Source organism: Bufo bufo, chromosome 10, assembly GCF_905171765.1.
Source record: "Bufo bufo chromosome 10, aBufBuf1.1, whole genome shotgun sequence".
Taxonomy (NCBI): Eukaryota; Metazoa; Chordata; class Amphibia; order Anura; family Bufonidae; genus Bufo; species Bufo bufo.
Window position 1 is genome coordinate 78645915 of NC_053398.1, and position 26678 is coordinate 78672592.

The 26678-nt window shown below is 48.2% G+C and overlaps 1 protein-coding gene across 1 annotated transcript in view; it reads left to right on the forward strand.

The window, feature by feature from the left end:
• The window catches only part of RNASEH2C (ribonuclease H2 subunit C), a 64207-nt gene that overhangs the window by 12087 nt on the left and 25442 nt on the right, over window positions 1-26678 (forward strand). The window contains exon 2 of the mRNA XM_040410179.1: window positions 6447-6559. Within this exon, the coding sequence (XP_040266113.1) occupies window positions 6447-6559 (113 nt within the window). The remainder of the gene's footprint in view (window positions 1-6446; window positions 6560-26678) is intronic.

Below are 26678 nucleotides of genomic sequence, written 5' to 3' on the forward strand. Positions count from 1 at the left end.
AGGCGGCCCACAGACACTTCCAGGCCCTGTAGCCCGGTAAGCCTCCTCCCGTTACTAGATGTCAGGTTGCTTTATCCTGCACTTAGGGTCTCCTTGGTGGTGGTTCTTTACCCTTTCTAAGAGACTAAGGATAATTTTTTTTCCTCTCCAAATTTTGTGTCTCTCAGGGTAAAAAATGCTCGAAAAAATGCGCTATCTGCAAAAAATTACTGTCTAGAAATCCTTGTGCCAAAAGTGTTGTGACAAGGTTGTGTCAGAGGAGACCCCATCTTTAGTAGAGAGTCTAAAAACCATAATTAGAGAAGAAGTGGGTGCAGCTGTAGAAGCTAAGTTATCTACATTGCCGCCCAGACCGTCTACCTCCGGATCCATAGTCTCTATGCAAGACTCTGACCTGGATGAGAGTGAAATTCATCTAAGTCTGATTCTGATGCCTCAGACCAAGCAGACGGTAAACCTCTCTGTTCTGTTGAAGAGACGGATTCTCTACTGAAAACAATCAGGGCTACGATAAATCTGCAAGAGCCCAGAGAACCCCTTTCAGTACAAGATCAATTGTTTGCTGGGTTAGGAGACAAGAAAAAACGATTTTTTCCCGTCCACCCTAACATCAGGGCGTTAATACAGTCAGAATGGAGAGACCCTGAGAAAAAAAATCTGCCTCTAAATGGTTAAAAAGAAAATACCCATTCGCTGAAGAAGATTCTGTGGCTTGGGATAAGACCCCTAAAGTAGATGCCCCAGTGGCAAGAATCTATAAAAAAAACTGCCCTTCCATTTGAAGACCTCTGTCTTCTTAAAGAGCTTCTGTCAGCCCACTAAACCGTTTTTTTTTTTTGGTTTAATAATAATCCCTACACTGCGATCTCTGCATACTTAAGTAAAATAATAATTTTCGTTCAGTAGAATTTGATAAAACGCTATTTTTATAATATGTAAATTACCTTGCTACCAGCAAGTAGGGCGGCTACTTGCTGGTAGCAGCCGCATCCTCCGACCCTAATGACGCCCCCTCCACATTGTGATTGACAGGGCCAGGGAACGGAATCGTTCTCTGCTGGCCCTGCCTGTTTTCATTTAATATCTGGCGCCTGCGCCGTGGCCGTACCTATCTTCAATCTGCGCAGGCGCACTGAGAGGCGGTCCAATCCATGTACATTTTCATTTAATATCTGGCGCCTGCGCCGTGGCCGTACCTATCTTCAATCTGCGCAGGCGCACTGAGAGGCGGTCCAATCCATGTACATTTTTCAAGCATTACAAACTGGTTGTTTCTGCAAATAGGGATTTAGCTTTTGGGCGTAGGGTCCTATCTGCAGTTGTCCCACCCTAGGCTGTTTCCTATGTTATTTCCTCCATGTTACTGCCGTTGTGGAGGCGTGAGGAAAAGACATACATTACTCTTACCTGTAATCGTTTATATGTTTCCTCTAATCCTGTGAGTTAGAGAGTTCTGGCTCTGGTATTTTGTATTTTGTGACTTATTAAACTTTCCTTGCATTTATCTCTGAGTACTAGGTTACTAACTGTAGAGGTAAGAGGGAGGGGGCCTTATATGGGCTGGTCCACAAGTTTCCTGTCCCTGAGAAGGCGGGATAATCTCCATGTTACTGCCGTTGTGGAGGCTAAAGGGAAAAAACTATTAACGGTAAGAGTAATGTATGTCTTTCTTGTTACCTTGCTTCACAAAAAGTGTAATATAGAGCAACCAAAAATCATATGTACACTAAAATAGTACCAACAAAACTGCCACCCTATCCCTTTGTTTCTAAAATGGTCACTTTTTTGTAGTTTCTACTCTAGGGGTGCATCAGGGGGCTTCAAATGGGACATGGTATCAAAAAACCAGTCCAGCAAAATCTGCCTTCCAAAAACCGTATGGCATTCCTTTTCTTCTGCGCCCTGCCATGTGCCTGTACAGCAGTTTACAACCACATATGGGGTGTTTCTGTAAACTACAGAATCAGGGCCATAAATATTGAGTTTTGTTTGGCTGTTAACCCTTGCTTTGTAACTGGAAAATCAGCCAAAAAAATGAAATTTTATCTCTATTTTCCATTCTTTTGGAACACCTAAAGGGTTAACAAAGTTTGTAAAATCATTTTTTTGAATACCTTGAGGGGTGTAGTTTGTAAAATGGGGTCATTTTTGGGTGGTTTCTATTATGTAAGCCTCACAAAGTGACTTCAGACCTGAACTGGTCCTGAAAAAGTGGGTTTTTGAAAATTTCTGAAAATGTTCAAGATTTGCTTCTAAACTTCTAAGCCTTGTAATGTTCCCAAAAAATAAAATGACATTCAGAAAATGATCCAAACATGAAGTAGACATATGGGGAATGTAAAGTAATACCGTATTTTTCGCCCTATAAGACGCACCTTCCCCCCCCCCCCCCAAAAGTGGGGGGGGAAATAGCAGTGAGTCTTATGGGGCGAATGCTGCATTTTGCCGAACTGTCAATGATACGCCGCGCGGCGGGTGTATCAGCTGAGAGGGAGGGGTTGGGGGCCGGCATCGCTTTTTATAATGAGAGCGGGGCCCGTGCAGTGACTGTATTCTACTACACATGCCCCGCTCACTGTATATACCGTAATCTCATCTATAATTGTGGCTTTGTTAATAGTAATCAGCGCCTGTATTACTTACAACAAACGCTCGGTAGCAGAGAGGAGGGAGGAGGCAGGCCGGGAGGACGGACGCTGGCAGCGTGAGTCACTATGTCACGCCGCCCACTTTATGAATGAAGCAGGCGGCGTGGGCGCATGACGTAGTGACTCACGCTGCCAGCGCCTGTCCTCCCGGCCTGCCTCCTCCCTCCTCTCTGCTACCGAGCGCTTGTTGTAAGTAATACAGGCGCTGATTACAATTAACAATGCCACAATTATAGATAAGATTACGGTATATACAGTGAGCGGGGCCCGTGTAGTAGAATAGTCACTGCACGGGCCCCGCTGTCATTATAAAAAAAGATGCGACCCCCACCCCCTGTATTGGGGGTCATTCAAACTACAGGGACACTGTTATGGAGGGGATCTGTGGATGACACATATATGTATCATCCACAGACACCCCCCCCCCCCCATAAGTGTCATCCACAGATCCCCATAAGTGTCATCCAGAGACCCCAATAAGAGCCAGCCACAGATCCCCCATAACGGTGTCGCCCACAGATCCCCCATAACGGTGTCGCCCACAGATCCCCCATAACGGTGTCGCCCACAGATCCCCCATAACGGTGTCGCCCACAGATCCCCCATAACGGTGTCGCCCACAGATCCCCCATAACGGTGTCGCCCACAGATCCCCCATAACGGTGTCGCCCACAGATCCCCCATAACGGTGTCGCCCACAGATCCCCCATAACGGTGTCGCCCACAGATCCCCCATAACGGTGTCGCCCACAGATCCCCCATAACGGTGTCGCCCACAGATCCCCCATAACTGTGTCGCCCACAGATCCCCCATAACGGTGTCGCCCACAGATCCCCCATAACGGTGTCGCCCACAGATCCCCCATAACGGTGTCGCCCACAGATCCCCCATAACGGTGTCGCCCACAGATCCCCCATAACGGTGTCGCCCACAGATCCCCCATAACGGTGTCGCCCACAGATCCCCCATAACGGTGTCGCCCACAGATCCCCCATAACGGTGTCGCCCACAGATCCCCCATAACGGTGTCGCCCACAGATCCCCCATAACGGTGTCGCCCACAGATCCCCCATAACGGTGTCGCCCACAGATCCCCCATAACGGTGTCGCCCACAGATCCCCCATAACGGTGTCGCCCACAGATCCCCCATAACGGTGTCGCCCACAGATCCCCCATAACGGTGTCGCCCACAGATCCCCCATAACGGTGTCGCCCACAGATCCCCCATAACGGTGTCGCCCACAGATCCCCCATAACGGTGTCGCCCACAGATCCCCCATAACGGTGTCGCCCACAGATCCCCCATAACGGTGTCGCCCACAGATCCCCCATAACGGTGTCGCCCACAGATCCCCCATAACGGTGTCGCCCACAGATCCCCCATAACGGTGTCGCCCACAGATCCCCCATAACGGTGTCGCCCACAGATCCCCCATAACGGTGTCGCCCACAGATCCCCCATAACGGTGTCGCCCACAGATCCCCCATAACGGTGTCGCCCACAGATCCCCCATAACGGTGTCGCCCACAGATCCCCCATAACGGTGTCGCCCACAGATCCCCCATAACGGTGTCGCCCACAGATCCCCCATAACGGTGTCGCCCACAGATCCCCCATAACGGTGTCGCCCACAGATCCCCCATAACGGTGTCGCCCACAGATCCCCCATAACGGTGTCGCCCACAGATCCCCCATAACGGTGTCGCCCACAGATCCCCCATAACGGTGTCGCCCACAGATCCCCCATAACGGTGTCGCCCACAGATCCCCCATAACGGTGTCGCCCACAGATCCCCCATAACGGTGTCGCCCACAGATCCCCCATAACGGTGTCGCCCACAGATCCCCCATAACGGTGTCGCCCACAGATCCCCCATAACGGTGTCGCCCACAGATCCCCCATAACGGTGTCGCCCACAGATCCCCCATAACGGTGTCGCCCACAGATCCCCCATAACGGTGTCGCCCACAGATCCCCCCCCCCCCCCATAACGGTGTCGCCCACAGATCCCCCCCCCCCCCCATAACGGTGTCGCCCACAGATCCCCCCCCCCCCCCATAACGGTGTCGCCCACAGATCCCCATTAGTTCAAAACCCACCAAAAGCACATCTTTTCTTATTTTCCTCCTCAAAAACCTAGGTGAGTCTTATAGGGCGAAAAATACGGTAACTATTTTGGAGGTATTACTATCTATTATAGAAGTAGAGAAATTGAAATTTGGAAATTAGCTAATTTTTCGAAATATTTTGCATATTTGGATTTTTTTTTTTTATAAATAAAAATGTATTTTTATGACTCAATTTTACCACTGTCATGGAGTACAATACGTGACGAGAAAACAATCTCAAAATGGCCTGGATAAGTAAAAGCATTTTAAAGTTATCACCAAATAAAATGACACGTGTCAGATTTGCAAAAAATGGCCTAGTCCTTAAGGTGAAAATGAGCCCGGTCCTCAAGGGGTTGAAGGGGTATTCCCATCACATACAATGGGGGCATATCGCTAGGATGTGCCCCCATTGTCTGATAGAAACCCTCATCTACAAGGAGAACAGAGCGGGGAGAGCTGTGGCTGGAGGACTCTGGATTTTCCGGGGTCAGTCTACCACCAAGCTCTGCTCCTCGCTCTTCCCATAGAAGTGAAATGGAGCGCACCGCGCATGCGTGGCCCCTGCTCCCTTTCATATATATTGGGCATACGCAAATAGTCGAGCCAGCGCTCGGCTATTTTCGGCGGCCCCGTAGAAATGGAGGGCGTTTGCGCATGCGCAGTGCGCCCTCCATTCATTTCCCTGCTCTGTTCTCATTGTAGAGAACGCACCTATCAGACAATGGGAGCATATCCTAGCGATATGCCCCCATTGTCTGAGATGGCTAAACCTCTTTAAAGCAAGTTCACATCTGTGGCATTTAAATCTGGTAGGCTATACTGGCAGAGTTACTGTATCTAGCATAGGCTAAGTTCACACTCCAGTTATTTGGTCTGTTATTGTGATCCAAAACCCACAGTGAAGCCTACAAAGAGATAAGGTATAAGGGAAAGATCTGCTCCTGTGTTTAGAGCCACACCCGGTTTTGCTCACAATAACTGATAGAAATAACTGGCCAACTAACTGAAGTGTGAACTTGGCCGTAGCTGGGCCAGTTGGGTTATGCTGTACTTGTGCTGTAAACCCACAGGATTCCTATTGGATCCCAGTATAGTGAATGGGGATTTGTCAATGTCTGGCTTTTTTGGATACGGTGACTGGTAGTCTGCAACTCTGCCATAACAGACTGCTGGATTTAGCTGCTGTAAGAGAAGAGTGAACCTACCCTTTTAGGGATTTTCAGAGACTACTACAGATTTTTAAAGATATGCTCATGTAGTTGCTTTCCTCATGTACATCTTCCCCATGCATTTTCACCATGTATACAAATCGCTCTGGTTTGTTTTCATCCTGTTTGTGGCACTTTCTGTTGCTGCATCAAACTAAACCCATGATGCACTTCTCCTTTCTTTGGAAAGGAACACCCCTAACAATACCGCTACTTTATAGCTCCTCCCACCCAACTAGTTACATAGACCTTCCTCCATGGACATAACATCGCAGGTAAGAGCTGGATGGACATGGTCATGTGACTATAGCCTAGAACAGAAGATAGGAGCAATGAAGGTAAAAGTACATTACAAAATTACAGCTATCTTCATAAATGGTTAAAGGATTTTGGTGCAAATCTGAAAACCCCTTTAAGGTTTGTAACATGTTGATTGAAGATGGACAAAGCTGACCTGTACAATGCTTCTAACTAGGAAAAGAAGTGTCCTTCAGAGGCAGGAAGCTTAGAGGACAAGAAGTCACTTTACCAGACGGATACATGGGCATCGTCCTGAAGGAAGATCATAAACCATGTGCTGAGGAGGAGGTACCATTCAACATGTTCATGTATACAGAGCAGAAATACTGCTCACGATAATAATTGGTTGGTATTGTTTAACCCCTTAATGACATAGTGTTCACCTTGTTATTGCGGCGGACACCGTGCGGGGAAAAATGACACGTTCTATTTATTTTGCTGATCAGTACAATTGCAGAGATACCAATTTTAAATAGTGTTTTTTTTTTTCCCTTCCCCCACGACAGCACCACAGAGAGATGGCTTAACCTCACAGGACAGGAAACCTGCAGCATAAAAAGGTGGAGCCTCTCTCCCACCTCAGTGAGGTTTCCTGTCCCTGGAGTGGGAGACCTGCAGGTTTTCATTTAGGTTCTGCCCATGGACTGGAAGTCCCAGAGAGGCTCTGGAGGGTTATGCGGCACATACCTGTAGGGGTCTATCGCCCATATGTTGGGTTGGCAGGACCCGAGGAGCCAGTAGTAGTTCGGGGCTGCTATGGTGCTCTTACAGCAGGCGCGTGTGTACTCTTCAATGGGAGTGAGACCGCGCTGGAGATTCCAGAAAAAGGAAACAGCCCAAGGGCGGTGTTGTATTCCGCCGCATGCGGCCGGGACCCAGCGTGGATCGGGTCTTCCGTACGCTGCTACGTGCGGTCCAGAGGAGGAGGCATCGCGAGAACAGATGTCGCTTCCGGGGGGGACGTGTGTTCCAAGCGATGTTCTTCCGGGTGATGTGCGTTCCACAGGCGCGGGGAGGAGTTCGAATCATTTAAAAGGAGCAGGATGCCGGAAGCATTTTGGCGTAGTGTAGGGCGGCTTTACAAGTAGGCTGCAGATACCGGTTGTGCTCCCTTTGTTCCTGTGCCTGTATGTGTGTGTATATATATATATATATATATATATATATATATATATATATATATATATATATATATATATATATATATATATATATATTTTCCTAACTGACCGTTCCACTGTCCTCCTCGTATATTAGAACCCTCCGGTGAGAAGGTCTATTCCTCCTCATAAAAGTTATACTGAGATTCTTCGTTTTTCACCATACATCCTGGTTTTGAGAGATGGAGGAGGAAAAAAGAACAGATCCGGTGGAAGGAGAGATTCCGGCGCCGGTACTTGGCAAACTTGGGGGAGGTAAATACCCAGTATTTGATACCAAACATTATGGTTATTCTTTCTCTAGATTGTGCCTAAGAAAGTCTTGGCAAAGAGAAAAAATAGAGTGCGCTGTATGTAGATGTCCTATGTCATCCTCATATACAAAAAATCTGTGCCAACAGTGTATTGAGAAAATGGTTGCTGAAGGGTCATCTAGCTTTATGAGAAATATTAGATCTCTCATTAGGTGAAAGACTTCCTAAAAACCTGTAAGAGATAGAAGAAGTCTGTGGAGCAGTGGGGGCGGTATTGGGTTTTTCAGCGGATAGTGAGGAAGCCTTTAAAGGGGATGACTCAGAAAATTCCTCTTCTTCGGCAGATGACATGAAGGGTAGACCTTTATTTCCAGTGGAAGACACTGATAAGTTGCTAAAGGCGATACGATCCACCTTGGAATTGGAGGACGTAAAAGAAGATAAGTCGTGGCTGATTTGGTGTTTGAGGGCCTTAGGGAAAAAAGGCGCAGATGTTTTCCTTTGCATAAAAGTGTGTCAGCCATTATTGACAGAGAATGGAAGAAACCAGATAATAAGGCCTTCATTACCAAAGGATTTAAAATAAAGTATCCCTTTGAAGAGGAATCCTCTTCTTAGGATAAAGCCCCAAAAATAGATGTGGCTATATCTAAGATTTCTAGAAGGTCTTCCTTACCTTTTGAGGCTATGGGATTCCTACGGGATTTTTTTATTCTTGCCTTAGAAACTCTTGGGAGGTGGCGGCCTCCACTTTCAGAAGTAATATTGCTGCCACGGTTACAGCCAGATCCATGGCCGTTTGGTTAGAGAGACTAGAATGTCAAATTAAAGAGAAATGTCCAAGAGAACATATCTTGGCATCCTTGCCCACCTTCCATAAGGCGGCTGATTTCATAGACGATGCCTTTGTAGATGCGAGTAAGCTGGCGGCTAGGGCTTCTCCCCTCTCCAATTCTGCCTGCTGAGCTCTTTGAAGAATTGGAAAGGGGGGGACTTGTCCTATAAACAAAGATTGTGTAGTATCCCTTGTCGGGGTCAGTTTCTATTTGGTTCAGAACTAGACTCTCTCTTGGAGAAGGCAGCGGATAGAAAAAAGAGATTTCCAGGGTTTTCTCAAGAATCCTCCTTTGCTCCCTTCAAAAGATATAGACGCCCCTTTCGTACATCATCCAGATTTCAGAGTAGAAGGCAGTTGGGTGATAAAGACCAGAATCCTATATCTAGAGTTACAAGAAGCAAAGGTTTCATGTTCGGGTGCTCTTCCTCCCAGCCGGGTAAACAATCTAAACAATGACGCCAGAAGTGTGGTGGGGGGAAGGTTCAAGTACTTCCTTCCCACCTGGGAGAATGTGGCAGGAGATTGGGTAAAAAGGCTTTTAAGTGAAGGGCTAAAGCTGGAATTTCTGAAAAATACACCTCAAAAATTTGTTTTCATAAGAGGATCTCCAGAGATGGAGCTAGAAGTGAAAAAAATAATAATTGTTAAACAAACTGGTATAAGTTCCGGTTCCAGCGGCAGAACAAGGGAAAGGATTCTACTCAACCCTGATTTTTAGTAAAAATGCCAGACAATTCTTTTCGCACGATTATAAATTTAAAACAAATGAACAAATTCCTACTATTCCAGAAATTCAAGATGGAGACTATAAAATCAGCGCTTCATCTTCTCAGATTCCCAGATGTTTTATGGCAGTCATAGACTTTATAGATGCTGATCACATACCTATTCATCCAGCTCATCAACAATTCCTCAGGGTAGCGATGAACATAGAGGGGGAGTAAGTCGCCTTCATTTCCAGGCTCTTCCATTCGGCCTCTCCATGGCACCCAGGATCTTTACGAAAGTGGTGGCAGATGTAGCTTAGGTTATCATAAAACAGGACATTACATTTCTACCCTACCTCGACGATTTTCTAATTATAGCGGGAATCTCAGAAGAGTTGTGTGACAGCGGTACAAGAAGTGAGGAACATCTTGGAGAGCTTAGGTTGGATCATAAACTTAGAAAAATCCAGAATGTTACCACAGACGTGACAATTATTCCTGGGTCTGCTCCTGGACTCTGTAGCTCAAAAAATCTTTCTGACTCAAGAAAAGGTTTTTTATATTCAGGCAAAAATATAAAGTGGATTCGATCAGACAGTTTGGAAGGAAATGTCTATTCTAGGGTCACTGACTTCCTGTATCCCGGCTGTACAGTGGGCACATTTCCATACTCGACAGTTTCAAAGAGAGATCTTTCTATCCCTAAAGAGAATTGGGGGATCTTTTGGACTTTTCAAAATTTCCAAAAAGACACTAATTTCCCTGTCCTGGTGGGAAGATTATACAAACTTAAGCCAGGGGATTCCTTGGTGTTACCCAGACCCTGTGGTAATAACAACGGATGCCAGCCCTTGTGGATGGGGAGCCCATTTCTTGGATCAGGTCATTCAGGGTCAGTGGTCTCCAATGCAGAATGCTTTCTCATCAAACAGGAAGGAGCGGCTGGCAGTAAGATTAGCTCTAAAGACAGCATTACCCTTTATTCAGCAAAGGCATGTCGGAATAATGTCAGACAATCGTGCTACTGTGGCTTATTTAAATTGTCAGGGGGGGACTGTATCAGTCTCTCTCATGAGGGAAGCAGATTTGTTGTTCCAAGAGATGGAAGAAAAGATTGCTCATCTCGGCCCTACACATATTGGGACAAAAAAAACTCCTTGTTTTTTTTTTTTTAAGCCATCACAGGTTGAGGCAGGGGGAGTGGTCCCTGAACCCCATAATTTTCACAAAGATGGTGAGTCTCTGGGGCTGTCCTTCAATATATCTAATTGCCACCAGAAAGAACAGGAAAGTAGAGCAATTTTCCCCCTCTACAGCTGATCCCTCTTGTTCTCACAAAAATCAGGAACGAGGGTGCAAGGATGTTTTGGCCAAGAAGGGCATGCTTTTCTCTCCTGAGATCCATGTCAGTTTCGGATCCTCCCGGAGGTTCCGGACCTTCTGGTGCAGGGCGCAGTTCCTTATACAGATGTAGGGAGGCTGCATCTCACGGCATGGAACTTGAGAGGTTATTCCTAATCAGCCAGGGTTTTTCTAAAGCCTTAACAGCTACCTTACTTAAATGTAGGAAAGCGGTGACAATTTCTTTTTTATGCTAGGATTTGGAAAAGATTCTTATCCTTTGCAGGAATAAAGGCAGATTCATGGCCCTGTGAATTTTCTATTGTACAGATTTTTGGGTTTCTTCAAAGGGGTTTATCTATGGGGTTAGCTAAGAGCTTTCTTAAAGTGCAAGTTTCGGCTCCCTTTCTGCCCTTGGGGGTAACATTTTTTGCTACTAACCCTTGGAGTCTTGTTCAGTAAAAATGCTTACCCTTAAGCTAAGTCCTGTTGGTAGCTCTAACATCTGCTAGAAGGGTTGGCGAGATTCAATCTCTCTATCAACCCTCCCTTGTCGATATGTCGATTCTGGAGGATAGGGTAGAACTTAGGCCAGACCCCAAATTTTTACCAAAAGTTCCGTGCAGGTCTATTAGGCTCCAGGAGATAGTCCTTCCGTCCTTTTTTTTGCCGAGCCCAAAGATAATGAAGAGGTTTTTTTTCACTCTTTTAGATGTGAGAAGAATTTTCATCCATTACCTAGAAGTGACCAAGGAGTGCAGGAAGTCCTCTGCTTTAGTTGTTAATAAGGGTAAGACAGCCTCAAAAAGTTACATTGCCAGATGGATTAGAACAGTTATTTCTCTAGTATACTCCTTTTCGGGATGTTCTCCTCTATCTCTGAAGGCTCATTCAACTCGGGCGGTCTCTACTTCTTAGGCGGAAAGAGCTAATGTATCTATTGAGCAAGTATGTAAGGCGGCTATGTGGTCTTCTCCCTCTACTTTCTACCGTCACTATTGGCTGCAGCTTAATTCGGTCTCTGATCTTCTCTTTGGTAAGAAGGTTTTGGAAGTGGTTTCCCACCCTTAAGGAAGGTGTTTTCTCTGTAATCTCTCTCTGTGGTGCTGTCGTGGGGGAAGGGAAAAATGATGATTACACCTACCGGTAATCAGATTTTCCAGACCCCCACGACAGCAGCCTTCCTTATTTTCCCCCCTATGGTGATGGTTTCTGTCTGATTGCACAGGGAGTAGCCAAAAAAAGAGGCTCCACCTTTTTATGCTGCAGGTTTCCTCTCGTGGGAGGCAGAGCCATCTCTGTGGTGCTGTCGTGGGGTCTGGAAAATCTTGATTACCAGTAAGTGTAATCATCATTTTTTTTTAATCACTTTTAGGCTACATGCACACAACCGTTAGTTTTTTTTGCGGTCCGCAAAGCGCGGATCTGCAAAAAACTAAAGCCGCCCGTGTGCCTTCCGCAATTTGCGGAACGGGCGGCCCATTGTAGAAATGCCTATTCTTGTCCGCAAAACGGACAAGAATAGGACATGCTATATTTTTTTTGCGGGACCACGAAACTGAGCAAAGGATGCGGATAGCACATGGAGTGCTGTCCGCATCTTTTGCGGCCCCATCGAAGTGAATGGGTCCGCACTCGAGCCGCAAAAACTGCGGCTCAGATGCGGACCCGAACTACGGTCGTGTGCATGAGGCCTTAAACAGAGTTTTTGAAAAAAATCCAGTTTTTTGTATCACCATTTTCTGAGATATATTTTTATTTTATTTTTGTGCCTATATGAGTTAATGTTTTCATTGGTATTTTGGGGTACATAGTACTTTTTGATCGCTTGCTATTACGCTTTTTGTAGAGCACGGTGACAAATTTAAAAAAAAAAAAAAAAAAAAAAAAAAAAATATATATATATATATATATATATATATATATATATAGTGTGTGTGTATGTATATGTGTATATATATATATATATATATATATATCATTCACCTGAAGGGATAGACCATTAGATATTTGTATAGAGCAGGTCATTTTGGATGCAGCAATACCTAATATGTCTATTTTATTAAAAAAAGCTAAATTTTTTATTTTTGTGCCATTGTACTTTTTGATCACTCGCTAGTACACTTTTTGTAAGGCAAAGTGACCAAAAAATGCCTATTTCCCCCAGTCTCCTCCACAACAGCGCACCTGAGATTGCTTCTCCCCTATTTGGGACAGAAAAAAAACCTCCCTATCCTTTCTATCCTCTGTGTTTTTCCTGTCCGTAACAGGGCAGGAGCCATCCAGAGAAGAAAACAAGATTTCAGCCGAGGAAATGTAGGAGCAGGGGCTCAGAAATCCCTTGTATGCACAGTACGGCCTATATGCAGGAGGGATCCGACGGTGCTCATTAAAATATGGCTGTTACCTGCCAGGCTTCAGGTGAAGTCTCGACAGAACAGCAGGGTTAGGGCGTGCAGCATCGCAGACATGGTGAGCGGTAACGCCTGTACAAGCATCATAGACGCCTGTACAGGCAGGTTTACTCCCTAAAAAATGTCTAATGCGCGTGAATACGCACGATAATTTAACTGCCATTCATGAGCGCTGTAAATGGCACAGGCAGCACAGCAATACTGCTGACGCCTGAAAGCTCCAATAACAAAGCTCCGCACAGTACAGAGCTTTGTTATTATAAAGGAGACTGCTGATTTGCCAGTATCAGTGGGCTGCTGTGCCATTGGCCGCTCCTCTCACCCCCCCCCCCTTTATGTTGATAGTAGTGTTAATAGAGTCTCAAGGGTCTATAGAAGACCTTTGAGACTCTATTAACACTACAATTAACATCTAGACAAACGGCAGGTTATTTAAATTATTTTCTCGCCCATATTCATTGGGGTACACAGGAACTGTGGGTATAGCTATGTCCTCTAGGAGGCGTTGAAACTGTAAAAAGCTGTTAGCTCCTCCCCTGGCAGCGATAACCCCTCCAGCCTGGAGAGAGAGCTTCAGTTTTTTTCTAGTGTCAATAGGAGGCAAGACCTCCCTGCTCTGCAGGGTAGCTCCTGAAGATTTTTTATTTTATTTTTCCTTTTTTCAGGTAGGAAACAGTGGTCGCCTAGCCTCCCTGTTCTCCCGGGGGAGCATGCCAGCGTTGGTCTGCCACGCTGCCTACTCCCCCACAAGAAGACAAAGTGGACCAGGGCAGCCTCGCTTTCCTGCATCCCGCCAGCAGAAGGGTCACCCATCCAAGCCCCCTTTCCAGCGTCCTGCCACTACGGTGCCAGTAGCTGAAGGCCTGGCGGCAGGACAGAAGATGAGGTGAGTACACGGGACTAGGTAAGTATTAACCTCTTCCCCCTCCCTCCCTCTTGGCATAGTTCTCCCCTGATGCCCTCAAGGAATTTCTGAGGGGGACACAGCATGGCACAAGGCTGCCTGGGACCCTTCTTATCTTAGCCATCACCCCTGAATCAGTCCCTCTCACTCCCCCTCTGGGCAGACTGTATGGCTCGTAGGGGGTTAATATGGTTCTGGGGAAAATCACTACAAACTCAGCGGGAGAGAGAGGAGCGCAGCGGCTCCATCTCCCAATATCCAGCTCATATTCCGCCTCTGTCAGGAGCAGGCGCCATGCGCGCCGCTCCAAAGGGGTTAATGGCGGATAAACTATCGCGGACGCCTCGTGCGCCGCAGAGCTCTCACGGCAATAGAGGATCTCATGAGTCTGGCTGCGGGGGTGACTACCTGAGGAAATTGTCCTTTCTCACTGCTGCCCGACCCGGATCCAGCGGCAGTGTCTGTTGCTTCCAGGGGCGGACGGTGGGGGCGATGCGCGCACGCTCCGCTCCAGGCCCCTTTTCGTCCGGCAGTGTCCCTGGTCGGCCGTGTGTGTAAAATTAGGCCCCGAATTCTTCCCGTCTAGCTGCTCCCCTCCCCCAGAAGCCAGCTGACCACGGCCCCTGTCTTAGGCACATTTTAACCCTTCCTGGCCAGCCACTTCTTTTAGGCCGGCGGTGGGTCATCAAGGGGTTAGATAAAAGTGCAGTTACTTTTTATAAGTAACCCTTCATATTCTTCTCCAGTTTAAAAAAATAAATAAAATGGGAGCATTTAATACGGGCCCCGGCCCCCCTCAGCACACATTATTACCATGCGGTATAGACTGGGCCCGTACCCTGTCCCGGTCAGGAGGACTTCTCATAGTCCCAAACCGCCCCCAAAACGGCCACTTGGTTGATACTTCTGCATGCACCTACGCAATACAGGGAACCCTGAAGGTTTCCCAGTGCGCTCTCCAGCGCCGTTGACTGACAATCCTCCACCTGTGCAATCAAGGAGGATCTCTGACGTTCCTGGGTCGTTTGGTCGATATTCTCCACCTGCGCAATTCAATAGAGGACCTCTGACTTCCCAATCCACCCTTCTGAGTCGTTTGGTTGATAGTTCTCCACTAGCGCAATTCAATAGATGACCTCTGACATTCCCAATCCACCCTCCCGGGTCGTTTGGTTGATAATTGTCCGCCTGCGCAATTCATAGAGGACCTCTGACTTCCCAATTCACCCTTCTGGGTCGTTTGGTTGATATGAAGGTTTCCCAATCCACCCTTCTGGGTCGGTTGGTTGATAACTCTCCACCTGTGCAATTCTATAAGGACCTCTTCCATTCCTAATCCACCCTCCCGGGTCGTTTGGTTGATAATTCTCCACCTGCGCAATCCGGTGGACGGACCTCTAGAAGTTTCCACTCCACCCCCTTGGTAGTTTGGTTGATAAGTCCCCAACTGCGCAGTCTGCAACTGCCAGGGGCGAGATTCTGAGGGGTAGACCTACAGCAGGACATCTTTCTCCTCGAATATCTCTGCAACCCCTCCCTTCCTCCCTGGGTCATGCTCAGACACACCCTCCCTCATCCGTAGAGGGTCAGTCTAAGGGGTAAGGGGGGGAAATCACTGATTCAGTCCCTGACATGAATCCGAAGCAATCTCCCAGGATTGCGTCTACGGTGGCCAGCAATACTTGTCGTATGCATTGCCCACTTCCTTGGGTGGAGTAATTGCGCTACTTCGGGATACAGTACTTGCCTTATACATTGTCCCCTGCCATAGGTGGACTAAGTACCGGTACACTGGGTTCAGTGCCGGGCGTATACATTCCCCCTTCTGTAGGTGGTGGAATTGCATCTCCACTGGATTCAGTACATGCCGTATGCATTAGCCCCTTCTTTAGGTGGCGCGATGACATTATGTCTGGTTACATTGCGTGCTGTAGGCATTACCCCCTCACTTAGGTGCAATATTGCACTCCCAAGGGGTACAGAACTCGCCATATGCACTAGTTCCCGCTGTGGGCATTGACCCTCCCCTTCATAGGTGGATTATTTTCCCTACCACTGGCTTAAGTACTTGCCGTATGCATTCCACCTTCCATAAGTAGAGTAATTGCACTACCATTGCATACGTTCCCGTCTGTCGCGCTATCCCTTTCCATATGCGGAGTGTTGCACTTCATCGTGCTTGCTGTTGCATTAACCCCTTCCGCAAGTGATGCCTAAACCTCTTGGATGTTGCAATTAAACTACACCACGGCTCTAGGTGCCTTTGCTTTCACAAGGGGGCATGGCAACAGTCGGTACTCTTACTCTAGTGGTATACTGTTGTCGCCAGTGGATACGGTAGCTATTCCTTCCATTGGCGCAGGTTTTCTACATGCTCATCCTCTGTCTTTCAGGGGGTTGCCTAGCATCACTTATGTGTCCCAGAGACCCCCCCCCCATTATACCTGTCGGTCATGATATTGTCCGCATCAATGCGTAGTGCTTGCACCATTGCACATATTTGGTGAGTACGTTTCAGCGAGTAGTGTTTCACTGACTCTGTATTCTCTATCCACCACTCCTCCTCCTCTGGGAAAGTGGTTATGCTTGCACTCTCCACAGGTGCAGCTTTCTTTTGCTAATGCTTGAGTTCGTAGTCGCTGCAGTGGGACATCCCCCTCAGCTAGGGGCCCTACCCTGGTGCTAGCCTTGGCAGTTGCTCATGTTCAGCGCCCTTCCAGGTAGAGTTTTTAAGTTAGCTCTACTTAACTGGCGCAGTATGGTACGTGGCTTCTACAGATAGTCTCAGGTCTCCCCCTCAGTTTTGCATTGACGGGCAAGCGCTAACTACTACTGTGGGAGTGGTATTGCGTTACCGCTACATACTTCGGTTCTTCTGCAGCTCACTCTTCAGGTGGTGGACTCTTCTAGCACTGAATTCGGTGGCCTCTGCGGGTGGCCCCCTCCTGCTGGGGTATGGGGCTAGCAATACAGTGTGACTCCCCTTGCCTGGCTTTCTCCTCAGGCGGAGTTTTTTTGCACAGCGACTTAATCCTTGGCTACTTCTGTATAGCGCCGGTCTCAGACGGGGAATGGACTTAGACCTAGCCTATTCTTCTCCTGTCTTTTGCTTCTCTGGCTCATGGTTCATAACCACCCCGTATGCCTTGGTAGTTCCCACGTTACTACCTTCCCTCATCTGCATTTGCACGGGGTATGCGTTTAGTGGCCTTCCATTTCCAGACATGCTACGGTCCCGACTGGTGGGCTGTGGCGTCCTCCACATCCCTCCTTCTACAGGGACTTCTTTCATTGGTTCGGGTGTGCTAACGGTATCTACACAAAACTTTCCCACTTTTCTCTCCTTAGCAAGAGTTCCGGACGCATGCGGCGTGGACACCCTGATATCTCCTGGCGGGAGTTCTCCCTACTTACATGTTCCCCCTTCCCCATCTACCCAGGTTCTACGGAAGATCAAGATGGAGGGCATTCCGACGGATCCTAATCGCTCCGGATTGGCCTGTTGCGCGTGCTACGCGGACCTCGTTCTCCTTCTAGGAGACGTCCCTTGGTCTCTTCCACTCAGAGACCGCCATTCTGACGTGGAGAGGGTTTTTTCGGCGGACATCATCTGCACTATGATTCAGGCCAGGAAGCCTGCATCGCCCAGGATCTATTAGGACCTGGAGGTCCTTCCTGGGCTTCTGTGAAAGCCGGGACATCCCCCTCACTCCGTTTTTTTCTCTCCACACTGTCCTATCCTTTCTACAATCAAGGTTGGACATGGTTTAGCCCAGGGCTCGTCAAATCCCAGGTCGCCATGGCGACTAGGAATTTTGTCCTTGCGCCTGGGTATTTGCCCCTGCTTGAAAATAGGCCCAGCAGCCGGGTGCGGCCACTGGAGGGTTAAGACCGCGAGCAGGCCCGGCGCTATAATAAGGCAGACCAAGCCGGCTGCCTTAGGACGCAGAGATGCCCAGCCAACAGGGGGCAGAAAAATGAAACTTTTTTTATTTATTTTATTTTTATAAATCACTTGCGCCCCCAGGCTCGGACTGCCACCCTGCCCGGACCCCTAAGCTTTTGGCTCCATCGTGGTTTGGCCACTCTCTCTCGCCGTCTATCGGTCGCAGCGTGCTGATGTCGCTGTGTGTATCTCCAGGGCAGTTGAAAATGGTGAAGCCTTTACCGGAGCCCGGCCGGTACTTATGTGATAATTGTCCAGCAGACATCAGAGCCTGTGTCCCTGTGAGAGAGCCTCGGAGGGGGAAGAGGAGTTATTGCAGGGGAGGAAGAGCGGGAGCACAGGTAGCGGCGCTGCACTCGCTGACAAGTGGAGGGAAAACAATCAGCCCATCATCATTCCTCTTGCTGTATACAGCAGGGGACATGATTGGGCAGCGCAACATCCCAGGGCACCAAGTGCTGCCAGGTCCCTGCATGGCCGGCTCTGCGGCGGTAAATGATGCGCTCTGCACTTATCCGCCAGGCTCAAAGTTTGTAATGTCTGCCTGCTGCAGCCAAGTTGGCATCGAGCACGGCCATGAACCCAGCGGGGAGCTGCATACCTGCTGCCGTCATTAGGCCGGAGCTCCTGCTAGCCACAACTGGTGGCCATTCCTGCACCGTGCTTCATCCCTGCAGTTACCATTCGGCCATTTCTTAGTTCTGTCCCTTTCTAGGAAAGCTGGGTTGACAGCCTGTATACCACACATAAAGCCGGGTGGCAGCTCCTAGGAGAGCTGTGTGGTATACAGGCTGTCTGTCACCCAGCTTTCCTGGTCTGAGGAGAATATATTTCAGTATAGGAACATTTAGATACGTTATCATTTACCCATTCAGGAGTCTTGGAAAGCCGGGTTGCAGCTCCTATGAGAAGACTACTGAATGGCCAAATCATCTGATGACTTCTCTATGTTCCCATACTGAGATATATTCTCCTCAGGAAAGCTGGGTGACAGGCTGTATACCACACAGTTCTCCTAGGAGCTGCCATAAGACTCCTGAATGGCTAAATCATCTGATAACTTCTCTATATGTTCCCGTAGTGAGATGTTCTCCTCAGGACTAGGAGACCAGGAAAGCTTGGTACAATCCATGAGCGAGCTGGAAGGCCCCCGCAGTATTCCTAGGGTAATTCCAATGGAAATATTTTCCACAGAGGATTACCTGTTGTGGATTTTTATCAAACTCTACATGTATCGTGGGGATTTGCTGTGGAATTCAGCCACAATCCGTTACACACGGTGAAATCATATATTATCATACACACAGTGACGTCACAGCGCAGGGATTATACATACAGTGATCTCACAGTACACTGATAAACAATGAAGAGATGCGGCACACAGTGACATCACAGTACAATGATAATAAACAATGCCCATGTTGTTTGGTTCTAGACTTCTTTATGTTAATTTAAGAGGGGTTATTTTTGTCACTGAAAATAAGGCTTTATAAGGTAAAAAAAAAGCTCCTAACTTTTTTAGCTGGCTCCTAGATTCCAAGGAAATTTGTGAAGCCCTGGTTTAGCCCTTAGTTCCTTGATGGGTCAGGTGTTGGCGCTTCTATCCTGGGGCAGTTTTTCAGCGTACTCTGGTTCCCTGGTGCCCATGGAAACCTTCCTTCAAGGAGTGGCACATACGGTTCCTCAGTAGTGTCCTTTACCGCCTTGGGATCTGAATATAGTTCTCTCAGCGTTCCAGTCTTCTCCCTTTGAGCCCTTGCAGGAGATTTCACTCCGGCTCCTGTCCTAGCAGGTAGTCTTTTCTTGTGGCTATCACATCCATCAGACGGGCATCTGAGTTGGGGCGCTCTCTTGCAGAAAACCCTTCCTGGTTCTTCACAAGGATAAGGCGGTTCTCCGGCCCTTTCCTTTTTCTCCCGAAGGTGGTCTCTGACTTCCATATCAATGAGGAAATTGTCCTTCCTCACTGTCCCTCCCCTCCGCATCCTACGGAAGGGGGTTACATTATTGGACATTGTCAGAGCTCCGATCACTATTTGGCAGCCTCCAGTCCCCTCCGGCGTACGGAACCCTTTTTTTTTTTTTTGTCTTACGATGGGTCCTCGCTAGGGATTGGCAAGGTGGCAATTGCACATTGGATTCGGTCTGCAATTGCTGAAGCATACCGCGCCCGGAGCAGGGTTCCACCCTTAGGTGTCACGGCTCACTCCACAGAGCGGTGGGTGCTTTCTTTGGCTCGGAGGAATCGCGCTTTGGCTGCTCAGTTGTGTAAGGCGGCTTCTGGTCCTCCTTACACATGTTCCAAAAATTTACCAGGTGCATTCTTATGCATCGGCGGTCGCTGCCTTGGGACGCGTGGTCTTGCAGGCGACAGTTCTTTGATGCCTGCAGGGACATTTGCTTCCATGGGTCTGTGGTTTTTCCCTCCCTGTGGACTGCTTTTGGACGTCCCACGGTTCCTGTGTCCCCCAATGAATATGGGCGAGAAAAGGAGATTTTTGTATAACTTACCAGTAAAATCTCTTTCTCGCTCTTCATTGGGGGACACAGCACCCACCCAGTATTGTTGTTCGGCCACAGTTGTAGCTGTTGCTGGTTAGAACCCCGTTCGGTCTTTGGCATGGTTGGTGTTCCATGTTGTGTTTTTTTTTTTTTCTTTTTCTTTGGTTGGCTGGCTTCTCCTACTGCTTGTACACAAACTGAAGCTCTTTCTCCAGGCTGGAGGGGGTAAAGCTGCCAGGGGAAGAGCTAACAGCTTTTACTATTGTCAACGCCTCCTAGAGGACATAGCTATACCCGCGGTTCCTGTGTCCCCCAATGAAGAGCGCGAAAGAGATTTTACTGGTAAGTTATACAAAAATCTCCTTTTTTCTCCTTTTAGGTGTTTTAGGTATCAGGGCAATCAAATGAAAGTTATGTTTTAACATAAGGCCTCATGCACACGACCGTAGGTATTTTGCGGTCCACAAAGAAACGATGTGCGAAAAATACGGATGACGTTTGTGTGCATTCCGTATTTTACGGAACAGCTGGCCCCTAACTGCGGGCTCAGACCTGAGCGTACTGAACGTACGCCATGTACGCGCGATTGTACGGGCGTTTACAATCGCGCATCGGACTCAAGCGATAGCCCATTGTCGCGCGTTCCCGGAAGTCTATGTACGGGAACGCGCAACACTACGCCCCAAAGAAGCTCCTGAACTTCTTGGGGCGTCGGGCGTTTTACAGCGCGATCGTGCGCGCAGTAAAACGCCCAGGTGAGAACCATGCCGATAGGGAGGCATTGGTTTCTCCTTGTTGAGCGCTTTACAGCGCGTAGGAATGCGCTGTAAAACGCTCAGGTCTGAACCGGCTGTAATAGAACAGTACTATCCTTGTCCGTAATGCAGACAATAATAGGACATGTTCTATTTTTTTTGTGGAAGAGAAATACGGAAACGGAATGCACACTGAGTACCTTCCGTTTTTTTTTGTGGATCCATTGAAATGAATGGTTCCATATGCGGTCCGCAAAAAACCCCAGAATGGACACTGAAAGAAAATATGTTCGTGTGCATGAGCCCTAAGGGTCAGAAACAGGGTTTCGTTTAGCCTCTTGGCTATTAGTTTTTTTATGTAAATAAAAATCACTGCCTGTCTGGATACAAAAAATAATAAATCTTTATTGATAATTTATTAAAACCTTCAAATGGGCATTTCCAGGCTTCCTACTGACACTCCCTGCGGCCAATGGAGCTGTCTGTAATTGTTCTGAATGCTATCAGCCTCGCTGACGAGGCTAATAGTGTTCATGCTGCAATTCTTATTTTGGCCACCGCAAACGAAACACCGTGGGAACAAGACCTGAAAAACGGTGGAGGTATTGCGTTTTTTCCCCAGCCCATTTTGTTTTTGTTTTTACCGCTTCCCACTACATTGTATGCCATAATTAATGGTGGCATTAGAAAGTACACGTTTTCTCGCAAAAAATAAGCCCTCATACAGCTATGTGAACTGAAATATTAAAAAGTTACGGCTCAAGGAAGATGGGGAAATAAAATGAAACCGCAAAAACGGAAAAAACCTTTGGTAGTGAAAGGGTTAAAAGCAATAAGTTCCACTATGGGGATTGAGAAAGCGAAAGAACCTAAATCTGTTCAGGACATTGTTTGCAGTCTAGACATCATAGGGCCTTTCCAGTGAACAAAAATGTATTAAATTGTGCGATTATTATTATTATTATTATTATTATTATTTTTTTTTATGTAATGTATCTTTTATCAATCACCAAGGTGGCATGAGAGATCCTATCCTTCTGGATCTAACACTGAACATCTTCAGATGGGCAGAGACTCATGTTGTTTTTCTGTCTGCAGTACACCTAAAAGGCTCAAAATACAGTGGCATTATCCAAGTTGGAGGGCACTTCTACCACAAGTTTTCTTACCTCTGACCAGGAAATGGGGGATACCAGAAGTGGACAGGGCCTGGTTGCCTGCCTCAGGGCTTTAGGGCCTAGTTGCCTGCTTTAAAGCCTGGTTGGTTGCCTGCTTTAAGGCCTGCACGGCCTCCCTCCGGGCTTTAGGGCCTGCACGGCCCGCCTCGGGGCTTTAGGGCCTGCACGGCCCGCCTCGGGGCTTTAGGGCCTGCACGGCCCGCCTCGGGGCTTTAGGGCCTGCACGGCCCGCCTCGGGGCTTTCCTGGCTGAATGCCTCTGTTATGTTGTTTTTTTCTGATTACTGATGCCTGCCTGGTTGAATGTCTTACATTATACCTGCTTTGTTGAACGCCTGGTCGGCTGAACGCATGTAGCATCTTTTTGCCTGGTCGGCTGAACGCCTGTAAGGCTGCCGTGTAGTCTTCTCCTTCTACCTTACAGTCTGGGTGATGCCCATTGTGGGTGTCTCTGGTCCGCCTCCTCGCCGCTGGCCGGCGCATGCGCAGTAGCTACTGCGATGCCGTGCCCACAATGGGCATCGCAGTGCGCATGCCCCGGCCAAGCAATGGATAGTGCAGGCCCGGGATCTCGCTGCAGAGAAGGAGGACGCAAAGGAAGAGCGGGGCGGGCAGAGGAAGAGGCTGGGGCGGGGATATGACGAAAAGAGGTACCAACGAGGTGAACGCCGCCCTGGGCACTTGTGAGCCCTAATTTACATATGAATAAAAGTCAGTTTTTGCCTTGGGGGAACTTCACAAGAAAACATCAAAGGTACCATTAGAATCATAGACTGCTATGCTAGAGCGCTATGTAAGCGGTCTATAAGGTCACAATCTGGTGACAGACTCCCTTTAAGTTGCACAGGGTGTAAAAGGAAAAATAAAAAATAAAGATATATAATTAGATGAACTAACCTAGGTTGGAGTCACTCTCATGCTCTGTAAACCACTAAGGTTGGAGAGAAGCTCCGCCTTTTTATTCTGTAGGTTTCCTGTCCCTGTGGGTGGATCCTCTCTCTCTGTGGTGCGGTCGTGGGGTCTGGAAAGTCTGATTACCGGTAAGTGTAATCATCCTTATTCGCCAGCAGGAACAACAGAAGGGTTTCTCTATTTTGCTCCCTAAATCGTCAGGACAGGCCTTTGGCGGTAGATGCAATTTTAATACTATAGAGGTTTCATCTGGCATGTGCTTTTTCAACGATGCTTATGATTCCAAAGGTGAAACAGTCTTTAGAGTGATGGATTTCTCCAGCAAACTTACAGCAGGGGACTCCCTAGAACAGGGGTACTCAACTGGCGGACCGCGGTCCAAATACGGACCGCGGCCGCCAGTTGTCCGGACCCCGGCCATCCTTCAGAGCGCTCCTCCTCTCCTGCACACTGTGCCGTGCAGGAGGAGGAGCTTACCGGCGCACTTCCACCTGTCCCACAGCGCAGTGAGACAGGGCTTCCTCCACATGTAGCGCTCCTCCTCCTGCACACTCTGGCAGCTCTGCTCAATACAGCGGCGGGCACAGGAGGAGTCTCTCCCTCCCCCCTGTGCTGCTGCTGTCCCCGCCGCTGCCAATAAGAAGCGGCAGGAGGAGGAGGGGAGGGGCTGTGGCCACTGCGCCACCAATGATGAAAACCGACCTGTAATACAAATACAGGAGGCGGGTGCTGGAATCAAATAGCCGGCACCCGACCTCTGTGACAGGGAGCTGCGATCAGCTGCAGTTGAGTTAACCCTTCAGGTGCGGTACCTGAGGGGTTAATTGTAGCTGATCGCAGCCCCCTGTCACAAAGGTCGGGTGCCGGCTATTTGATTCCAGCACCCGCCTCCTGTATTTGTATAAGAAACGTTGGTGGCACAGTGCGCCCCCCCCCTTCCCCATTATAAGAAACATTGGTGGCTCAGTGGGAAGTGCCAATGAGGGTTAAAAATAATAAAAGAAAATTAACTCACCTCCTCCAGTTGATCGCTTAACTGCCGGTCTCCTGTTCTTACTTCTTTCTTCAGGACCTGTGGTGACGTCACTGAGCTCATCACATGGCCCATTACCATGGTGATGGATCATGTGATGAGCTCAGTGATGTCACCACAGGTCCTGAAGAAAGAAGTAAGAACTGGAGACCGGCAGCTAATCGATCAACTGGAGGAGGTGAGTAAATTATTTTTTAACCCTCATTGGCACTGCCCACTGCGCCACCAATGTTTATTATATTGGGGGGCGCACTGCGCCACCAATGTTTATTATATTGGGGGGCGCACTGCGCCACCAATGTTTATTATTTTGAGGGGGGGCGCACTGCGCCACCAATGTTTATTATGTTGGGGGGCACACTGCGCCACCAATGTTTATTATGTTGGGGGGCACACTGCGCCACCAATGTTTATTATGTTGGGGGGCACACTGCGCCACCAATGTTTATTATGTTGGGGGGGGCGCACTGCGCCACCAATGTTTATTATATTGGGGGGCACACTGCGCCACCAATGTTTATTATGTTGGGGGGCACACTGCGCCACCAATGTTTATTATGTTGGGGGGGGCGCACTGCGCCACCAATGTTTATTATATTGGGGGGCGCACTGCGCCACCAATGTTTATTATATTGGGGGGCACACTGCGCCACCAATGTTTATTATATTGGGGGGCACACTGCGCCACCAATGTTTATTATGTTGGGGGGCACACTGCGCCACCAATGTTTATTATATTGGGGGGGCACACTGCGCCACCAATGTTTATTATATTGGGGGGGCACACTGCGCCACCAATGTTTATTATATTGGGGGGCACACTGCGCCACCAATGTTTATTATATTGAGGGGGGGCGCACTGCGCCACCAATGTTTATTATATTGAGGGGGGGCGCACTGCGCCACCAATGTTTATTATATTGGGGGGGCACACTGCGCCACCAATGTTTATTATATTGGGGGGCACACTGCGCCACCAATGTTTATTATATTGGGGGGCACACTGCGCCACCAATGTTTATTATATTGATGGGGGGGCGCACTGCGCCACCAATGTTTATTATTTTGAGGGGGGGCGCACTGCGCCACCAATGTTTATTATTTTGAGGGGGGCGCACTGCGCCACCAATGTTTATTATATTGAGGGGGCCGCCAGACGAAAAAGTCGGACATGTAGTACTTTTAGTCTGGCGGCCTCTCACCGTGCTGCGCCGTAACTCTGCCCCCATCCCCATTATAGTCGATGGGCACAGAGCAGCGGCACGGCGAAGTAGTGGCAAGATGGATCTGACAGGGTGAGCAGCCTGTCGGATCCATCCTGCTGCAAGTGTGAAAGTACCCTTACTAATGAGCGCTTCCATCATGGAACGCCCATAGTACAGCCGTTACCTCCACCGCTACTTGTGCTAGTAAAAAAAAATATATATTACGGCAGTGTTTCCCAACCAGTGTGCCTCCAGCTGTTGCAAAACTACAACTCCCAGAATGCCTGGACAGCCTTTGGCTGTGCGGGCATGCTGGGAGTTGTAGTTTTGCAACAGCTGGAGGCACACTGGTTGGGAAACACTGTATTACGGTACCTCCACCTCCATTTGCTGACGCTGTGGAGAACACTCCCTGCTGACTAGAAGCTCAGGACAGGACCTACAAGACGCCATCACGTTGGAGCACCGGTCCTGAGCTTGCAGTCAGCAGCGAATGTTCACCGCAGCCAGGTGAATGCAAATGTTTTTTTTTTTGCAAAAGCAGAGAAGGGGGGCACTAATGGGGGCAATACTCTTACTGGGGGCACTAATGGGGACATTATTCTTACTGGGGCACTAATGTGGCCATTACTAATTCTGGGACTTACCCGGGGCGCTCCACTATAACGTCAGAGCGCCCCACGTGCATGGATCACATGATCGCATGGCATCTTTACTGTTGGCGTTCAGCTCGGACCTTCACCTGACTGCAGACCCTGGTATGTGGACCTTTAATAAAACTAGTTGAGTACCCCTGCCCTAGAACCTTAAGGCTGTATTACACTGGCCAGTGGTCAGCCAGTTAATCGTTAACGCTTGTTAGCGACGATCTGGCAGTGTAATACTGCCGCCTATTACCCGATGAATGAGCAAATGCTCTTTTATTGGGCAATTGGAATCTTTCATCATGTTTAAAAATCATAGTTTGCCAGGGGCAAATCTTGCTGTATAATCACGATCTCCCGTACTGGCCAAAAAAAGTTTTCAGTTCTAATGAATCTGTCCCTGGAGGATCTGATTCCCCTTCCATCAAGAGAAGATCTTCTCTTGCAGGGATTCTTTTTATATTCACATGTGGAGAAACTGATATTAACAGTGTGGATCTTGAGAGGGAAATCTTAAAGGCCTGAGGCCTCTCAGACAGTGTGTTTGAAACCATACAACACGGTAGGAAGCAGGTTCTCTTCGCGGTCTATAAAAAAAAAAAAAAGTATGGAAAC